Source organism: Aplysia californica, unplaced genomic scaffold, assembly GCF_000002075.1.
Source record: "Aplysia californica isolate F4 #8 unplaced genomic scaffold, AplCal3.0 scaffold00286, whole genome shotgun sequence".
Lineage (NCBI taxonomy): Eukaryota > Metazoa > Mollusca > Gastropoda > Aplysiida > Aplysiidae > Aplysia > Aplysia californica.
In genome coordinates, this window is record NW_004797556.1 from 723,209 (window position 1) to 732,608 (window position 9,400).

Genomic DNA, 9,400 nt, shown 5'->3' on the forward strand with positions numbered 1-9,400 from the left:
ATATATATCTGAAATAAGATTCCAGACGTTAGCCTTGTAAATACCAACCTTGAGGGTATTACAGCAAAGACAGCCAAGAAGGTGGCAGAGCACTGAGACACAAAGTTCCTCCAGATGTTGCCCTCTTTGTCCTCCATCTCCTCCTCCTCGTCTGGCGCTGGTATATGGGATTCGCTAATGGGGTTCCTGGGGATAATTTTAAAATATATATATTTATATATATCACATGGGTGATTTGGGAAATTTTCAAAGCTCTCAACCAACTTGGCCCGGTGCTGTGGCAGTTCTCCTTTCTTGAAATGCATTAAAGGGGAGATAACTCATAGGGTACGGGGGAAATGACATGACTGAGAAATAGCGTGACCAAAGTGCACGAAAAAGGTCAAAACCAGGATTTAATTCCGTAATTAAGAAATATAGTGTTACTTGGATGCACTAAAAGAAAAATTCTTCCTTTAACGAGTAAGATGTTCTCAGAAAGTTCACGATTCTAAACGGTAGATAAGTTATTCAGAGATTGGGGGAGGGGTGAATTTTGGTAAATAGATCATATAGATAGACGGCAGAAACATTCGCACTCGCACCAAAATAAACAGACATACAGACAGACAGATATATAGACGAGACAAACAGGCAGACAGGCTGCCAAGCAGCCAGCCAGGCAGGCTAGCAGAATGCAAGGGGAAAAGAGAGAGAGAGAGAGAGAGAGAGAGAGAGAGAGAGAGAGAGAGAGAAACAGAGAGAAGGAGACAGACAGACAGACAGACAGACAGAGACAGAGAGAGACAGAGAGAGACTTGGGGTCAAGAAACCACAACAAATATAAAGTTCTAAAGCTCAAGAACTGTGAACAACCTAAGAACGCAGTACTCTTAAAATGTGAATTCCGAGTTTGGTGCACCCCGATGACGCTCTTTTCCCTAAGGAATTAAATCCCGGTTTGGCCATTTTTCCCGACAACCTCCATTCACAAAATGTCGGAAACTGACCCCAAGAGAGGGAGCTAATCGAACCAGCACAAGGAGCGAACAACAACAGGGAACATAAATTACGATCAATACTCGTGTGCTCAAACTTAAGACCCATTTATCAGTTAAAAAAGGGAGGGGGGCAACGATAAAAACGAGGGCCGATGCATAGATGGGTTGAAGAGTCAGAGGACGAGAAAAATAGAGGTGCAGTTAATGGAGTTTGTTTGCATTTTTTAATTGTCATGTTATGCATGATGTTTGTATGTTGTTATTGGGTGGGGGGGTTTTCGGAATTTTTTTTTTTTTTTTTTTTTTTTTTTTTTGGGGGGGGGGGGCATAAAGAGGACGGAGATTTCAGAGGCTTAAAGCTTGTGCCGGTGTTAAGTGTAACAAAGAATGTAAACACTAAGTGCCAAAATAAATGTCTGATATAGTGACCCCAACATCTCCTTTCCTCGAGCTGGCGGGCCATGGGTTAGTTCGATATTCTCTACCCCCTTCAAGATGGAAGCACAAACAACTGAAGAAACGGAGGAGGAGGAAGAGGAGGAAGAAGAGGAGCAAGAGGAAGAAGATGGAGAGAAAGAAGAGAGAGGGGAAGGAAAAGGAGGAGGGGAAAGAGGAGAAGGAGGTGGAGAATGATGAGCAGGGTTCGATGAGCAAGAATAGAAGCACGGGGCGGGGAGGGGGCAACGAAAAAAGATGATGATGATGATGATACTAGTGGTGGTGATTGGGATGGTGATGGTAACGTGATAGTGATGGCGATACACATCAACTACGTTTTATTGGTGAAAGTACTGGCCAACACCAATTCTCTCTCTTTTTCGTTAAAAAACAACAGTTTTTCTTCCCATTTTCAATCTTTATTCGCTTTTTTTCTGCTGCATCTCCCTGTACAGCAACAAAACTATGCTGAGGAAATTGAAAAGTATTGTTTGATATATCATATCTCTTTCATAATTGTTCTGTGCGCTCGGTTTGCCAGATCTGAAACTTCTGTCGTATAGATCTTAGTTTCAAACTCACGTTTTCCTTGTAAGGGAAATGAAAAACAAGGTGAGTCATTGTACACGTACGTCATATTCTAACATGTTTTTGTCGAGATTTTCAGATGAAGCATGAGATTTGTGAATTGGAAAAGGTTAATCGATCCAAAAAAAGGAAAGTTAGAAGGAAAGTGGACATTAAAAGAAACAAATATCTGACTGAGCAGTAATTGCAAATGAAATAGACGGAATAGGTGATTTCAGGAAATTAATACGCTTTTCATAAGATATTAACTGTCCGATCCTTATTCATCGGGGCGCTGGAGGAAAATTAAAGAATTGACAGAGCATTGTGATCTTTCCTGTTCTGCCCTGGTGTCAGGTTACTACATATTGTAAAATCAACAGTCTTGTCACGTCCTCATACTCCTTTTCTTATTTCTTTGTTAGTGTTGTTATTGCTGCTGTTTCGTGTATGTGTGCGTGGTTTTGGGCAGCTGGGGAATTTTTTGTTTTTGTTTTTGTTTTGTTTGTTTTTTGTTTGATGTTGTTTGTTTTTTATTGTTGTTGTTGTTTTGGTTTTTTTGGGAGGGGGGCTGTTCTGATTTGTTTTGGTTTGTTTGTTTTATCCTGTTTGATTTCTATTGTTGTTTTGCGGAGGCGGGCTGCAGCTGGTTGGCTATCCTTTTGTTTCGTTCGGGTTTTATTTTGTTTGTTTCTCTTTTAAATGTTTGCATTTTTTTCAAATGTTGTTTTTGTTATTTTGTGTGCTCTGTTTTTGCTTTCATCGCGGAGAAACAATGATTTTACTAAGTGAAGAGATTATAACACTGCGCCCCCTCTCCTTTCCTGTCACACCCCCCTCTCTCTCTTATCTCTTTCTCTCTCTCTCTCTCTCTCTCTCTCTCTCTCTCTCTCTCTCTCTCTCTCTCTCTCTCTCTCTCTCCCTCTCTCTTTATGTATGTTTTTAGACAGACAGACAGACAGACAGACAGACAGACAGACAGACAGACAGACAGACAGACAGACAGACAGACAGACAGACAGACAGACAGACAGACAGACAGACAGACAGACAGACAGACATCAGACAGACAGACAGACAGACAGACAGACAGGTAGATAGACAGACAGATAGATAGATAGATAGATAGATAGATTAGATAGATAGATAGATAGATAGATAGATAGATAGATAGATAGATAGATAGATAGATAGATAGATAGATAGATAGATAGATAGATAGATAGATAGATAGATAGATAGATAGATAGATAGATACAAAAGCTCTGTTACACCCATTATTCTACGATAACTTTCACTAAATTAATGCATAAGAATTACAGCAAAAATTCAAAAAGTGAATGTATGATTTGTGTGACTTTTGAAATCCCTGCAAGATCAACATGAACCGGAGGTAGTAAGTGGGCTAAGTGTTGGCACTGGTTTTTCACGATGTACGTTGAAATCAACGAATCTTACACGCAAAATTTGCTTTGAATCCCACAGACATTGTGTAGATTACTTTTACACGCTATAATAATCAGTGCTTATTAACAGATAGTCATTTGTTCAGCTGTGTTCAAAACAGACATTGCAGAACATGAACGCGCTGTGTGTTTAATTATAAATTATGATTAATTCTGGAATTGTGATCTCTGTTGTTTCAAGACAGTAATTGTGTGCAGAATAACCAACTAACACTTGATAAAGTGTTTTAACTCAATTTAAACTGTCCAAGACAAATCTAGACTTCGCCAACAAAAGGGCGACAACTCGACATTTGAATTGGGTTATTGTCAACGCCTATGTTTGAAACCCTTTCCAACTGAATTATTAGACGTTTACGTGACAATGGAGAAATTGCTCAGGGAAAGAGACCAAGGGGTAGGCCAAAATTGAGTTACAAAGACGCCTGCAAAAACAGGTTATCTAAGTTTGGAGTAGATGTCCGCATCTGGGAAGAAATAGCTGAGGACAGGAAAACATGGAGTAAAAAGATAAAGGAAAGAACTATTGTGCTAGAGAGCAGCCTTCGAAACAAGCAGGTTGAGAAGCGCCAACGACGAAAGGAAAACAGCGGAAATACTGAGCTTTGATCCACGTCACTGACGACATGCAAGCTCTGAGACAGAATCTGCGCTTCAAACATAGGAAAAATTAGCCTTGAAAGAAGCTGCATGAAGACGACCTTGAGACCGTCTTAAGCAAAATTGACCGTCTGCACAGACGAAAAGGGGCATACACACGTGATCAGGGAATACGTGATTATCGCCCTTTACGTAGAGCCATTCTAACCATAATATATTTTTGAAGAAATCACCAAATTTGGGCGCAACATCCTTGACGATGGAACAAAGGTGTTGCTAAAGTGCTCTCTTCAGCAATGGTCCAGGTTTCAATTTGTCCCATTGATGAAAGAGAAAAGATGTTCAAAAGAAGAGGATGCGGATTTCACAAAGCCAACGTCCGCCAAGAGAACCGATTCGACTGCTGAAATGTGATGGTGCAGGGGTGGAATCTCTGCTCTTAATGTTTACATTTGGTCAATATTCAAAGCAACCTGAAAGGACAACGGTACTGTGACGAAATTCTTGATCACTGTACACTTCCGGTCCCTACATGACAAGGATGATGGAACGTGCCAACAAGACAACGCCCCACCCCATGCGGCCATGATCTGTCAATGTTCCTTTCAAAATCATCAAATCAATTTTCTGGACTGGCCTGAAAGATCAACAGGCCTTTACCCAACAGAACATCAGTAAGATGACCTTCACGGGGGGATTAGAAACAGCCGCCTCTGTGAAAACTCGTCAGTCACTGAAGGCTGCACTTCCCTAGGAAGGGTACGAATTCCTCAGACAACCAACCATACAGACATTAATTCAGTCAATGAAATGACGTTTTGTACTAGTAAATCAAGCTGGAAGAGGCCACACACAAAACTGAGCAAACTTTGATTTGGATTTTGCAAGGGTCGGTGTAATAAAATTATCTCCCTTGAATGAGGAAAGACACTGGCCAATTCTTTTCATGTCATGTTGGTATAAAATAAAAGAAGATCAAATGTATGTCTAAAAAATTTTGCTTGGCTATGCTTAAAAAATGTAAATGTGTTATCTGCACTTCAAAAGTGGAAGTAACCGTACTTTTTCAACAAGATACATAGAATAATAATAATATACATTTTAGAAAAATATATTATTATATATAAAATTATATATATATATATATATATATATATAAATATATATATATATATATATATATATATACAGAGAGAGAGAGAGAGAGAGAGAGAGAGAGAGAGAGAGAGAGAGAGAGAGAGAGAGAGAGTGAGATTATATGTTGGGAGTATATAATATATATTACATATATATACATATATTATATACAATATGTTATGCAATATATATATACATGTATGTATTTGTGTGTTGTGTTTATGTGTGTGTGTTTGTGTGTGTGTGTGTGTGTGTGTGTGTGCTGTTGTGCTGCTGCTGCTGTTCTTGCAGCATGATTATTTGCCATCCTTTAAACTGATTTATAAACTTGGATTGCATACATGTCTATCTGCCAATAGGTCTGTCTGTCTTTTTGCCAGTCTCTGTCCTTTCAAAAATGTAGTGGGAGAGATTGATGCCCAATGGTGAATTGCAAAAGTTGCAGTACCGTAATGGCTTTCATTCAGAAAACGGAGTAATGTGCGTGTTATATTATATTAATTGCATGACAAAATGTCGCTTGAATTTTGATTCGCGTTCTTGCCACTGCTCCAGGGGGAGCAAAGGAGAGCCAAATCGCTTTAGCAGTTAATGACATGCTAAGAGCATGCTTCCCATAAACAAAATGTTTGCAAATATCAACTCTTTCTGGGAGTGGCAGAATTCCAAAAGTCAGATAATAGTATTGTGAATAACCGTTTTATAATCCTTTATGTAAACTCATGCTCCTGCTGCAAGGCTGCAGATACGCTGCACTGGCACTTCTGGTATATAGTTATGCTCTTTGATGATGCATGTGAAATGCGTGAGTTCGATTCCCAAATAAGGATTTACGTTTTATGGGGTTGTTCCATCTTTTTGCCTGGGTGCTGTATCCCGCTCAGCCAGGGTTAACCTTGTGGAAGGGTCCAAGCGGTCTGCCTGCTTTTTTAAAAAATTATTAGAAAATTACTTTTGTCTAATCCTCACGGGGAAATTTTTATTCCACTGGCAAACAGACATACTTAAACACATAATTCAAATATAAATATTCACCAGGACAAAACAATTTTCCAAGCATGCCATTTCTGGTTGCCACTATTTACCGTGTTCTGCTCAAGGACACCATGCAATGACCGCCCATCAAAATCCCGGGTCACATTCGCCTATTTGTAATCTGAACTCACTCGACCAATGAGGCTCCCATTTACATTTACGATTTTTTAATTAATTTTTTTCTAGTAGAGGGTTTTACGGCGCTCGCAACTGCGTAAGGTCATATGAGCGCCACACATTTACGATTGTGTCAATGGGAGAAAAAAAACATTTACAATCAAGCACAATAAACTACTGCTATTATGAATGACAATGTGGTTGTTTCCACTGTATTGCAGCTTGCCGTCTTTCTTGTGATTTTTTCCAAGAGCAGTTTCACAAAAACTCTTATTCACATTGAGCGCAGAGGGGTTTTTTTTTAACAGATAGGCGGTCCCCTATAGTAAGAAGCGTTAATCCTACCTTTAAATGGATCGACCAAAAATGCAGCTACCGTACTGACAATTTAATTGAAATCGTTTATTTTTCATTAAATTATGTCTTGAAAGATTTACCATTAAGCTCGTGATTCCAACAAGGTCACTCTTTGGGTTTTTCAAAGTCTCTTGTGATTATATGCAGTTCACCCCCCCCCCCCTAATCGACACAATTTAGATAAGTAGGATACTTTTTTGAACGTCCCTATCAGGGCATATCTTGCCTGAGCAAGATTCATCATCTCAGCAGAAAGACGGAGAAACGATACTCCCTAAAAGCAGGCTTTACTCAGCAGGAATCGAGCACAGATAGTTCGTGTACAACAGCATGAAGACTTCACACAGAGCATTCTTTGTAGAGTTCTACAGTCTCAATCTGTGATAGTAGTCTTCTTGGCTCACCAGAAAAACATACCAACATACCCGTGTACATCCAGAATAAATGAACAAATTGCCCCGAAGTATAGGGCGGTAAAAATAAAACGATACAACTTTTTTTGTTAATATTTTCCTCCACACTGATGTTGCGCGTAAAATAACAACCCATTTTCAGCTATGTTCCCATTTTTGTTGCATGACGCACTAGTTCGCATTAGGCCTACCTCTAGAAATCCCCACGATTGGGCCATATTGCATACTGCAGTAGTCTAACAGGCCAACAGAAGTTTGCAGCAAGTTTCCCCCAAGTTTCCTTTGCCTGCTGAGATTATGGTTAAGATTAGTAAAGAGTAAAGAGCTTTTTGTATTGAACATTTCCTCACCACCCGCTCATTTCGTAAGTTTCGCAGGTGCCCTTATCAAAGGTGGAAATGGTCCATCAGTTAGGACCTGTAGAGAATCAGAACTAAAAATTCCCAGAAACAAACTACAACTTCAGGCCAAACACATACCGTGTGCGCCCCTTTAAACGTCAACAGGGAGCAGAAATCAGTAGATGAGCCCTGAGACACTGTCCGTAGACATTGTCTGCAGCAATGACTTTCCTACATTTCAACGATCCGCATTCTCAAGACAGATCTTCATCTTCGACTGTACCATTTTCCCGTTCGTGAAGCTATCAGAGGACAGCAATGTATTCATGATACCTAGATCGTCTTGAAAAGCGTGAACATCTCCTCCATGACATTTTGTTCCTTGGCAAAGCCCATATTCAACCACACAAAAGCTGTCTTTTTGGGCAACCTGCCCCCCCCCCCCCTTTTCCCCTTATATTTTATCTGGAAACAGCTCCATACTGTAAGGTGTACCTTGTGTGTGTGGCTTTGTGAACTCACGATTGGAAAGAAAAAAGCAAACCAATCATTTCATGAATTTCCTTATATGATCTTTTGAATTGGTGTATTTTGCATTTATAGGTGGTTTTTATAAACGCCATTTTCGTTTTCGAAAATAAGTTTTTCTTCGTGGATTTTATACCAAACAAATTCCTTTTGAAAGAATTATACCTGTTCCAAACTACAACATTCTAGTACAAATGCTGTGCGAGATATTTGGGGAAAAAAAGTTGTACCGGTTTGTTTTGGGGGGTTTTTTATCACCCTGTATTTGCGATTTAAAATATTGTTTCACTGCGTTACAAACCCCAAAACCAAATAAAACAAAATCGAAAAGTGCAAAGCTTCATCCTCTAAGAGATTAGAGTTCCGTTTTCAGGGTGTCAAGAAAAGCGAGAGTAGTGTTGATCACACTCTTCAGACGTAAACAGGCGATGTGCAGCACGTGACTAATGGCATTTGATGGGCAGGAGATGACTTTTCTCTGGGCCCGTCCGGTCAAATATTGAGTTCGTCTAGTTCACAGAGAAGCAACTCAAAAGAACCAAAAGAAACGTCTGGTTTTGAGACATTAATAATGCGTAAAATTATTTCTTTAAACGTTAAACAAGACATCTTTCCCGCCTTCCGCTGGGTACCCATTCCCACTTCATACAACATGTTATTATCTCTACCAAGGACACAGTTTTGGCCCCATGGCAAGGTTCAAACCCATAACCCTTCAGTCAAAAAGCACAAACAGGATTTCCGTTCTTGCAAACTACTCAAAAATCAGTCTTGAATTATGTGCTCTAAATACATCTAGGACATATTTATAGTACAGATCTAGAGTCTTGCTCTATAAAAAAAACGCACAAAATACGCGCCAAATTTTGAAAACGTCCATACAACGAAATAAACATTTTGTGGGTCTAAAGGAACTCAACGTGTTGGGGAAATGACTACACCCAATATATCCAGAAAAGTCAATACAATAAACTTTGTCTTGAAGTATCCATCGACACTGCGAAGCACACATCCAAACTGAGTTTGATATCGATATTCTAGATCTGGAAACAAATGAAGCAGCTCACACGACGAAGCACGTTTCAATACGGAAGTAGTCCCTAGTAAAATATGATATGGCTAAGGGCAGAGTGAAAACATCTGAGAGCTTCAATTTACAGGAAAAACCACCAATCCTGAAAAATAAAAAAGTAGTATCCGAACGTTAAGAATATGCCCACGTAACCCTTTGTGAGAATTCTTTTAAACTGAATCATATTTTTTTAAGATTTTATGGGCACCTGTGTAAAAAATGTATACTTACCCCACAAACGGGCTTACTTAGCTCCATTATAATAAGAAATCTCTCTCTCAGTGGCCCCAGTCATAATCTGAAGGCAACATGCTACTCTCTCTCTCTCTCTCTCTCTCTCTCTCTCTAT

General features: G+C 39.5%; 1 protein-coding gene across 1 annotated transcript in view; it reads right to left on the minus strand.

Annotated features, from left to right (window-relative positions):
* The window catches only part of LOC101862282 (protein unc-93 homolog A), a 127,972-nt gene that overhangs the window by 75,597 nt on the left and 42,975 nt on the right, over positions 1-9,400 (minus strand). The window contains exon 3 of the mRNA XM_005101515.3: positions 49-186. Within this exon, the coding sequence (XP_005101572.1) occupies positions 49-186 (138 nt within the window). The remainder of the gene's footprint in view (positions 1-48; positions 187-9,400) is intronic.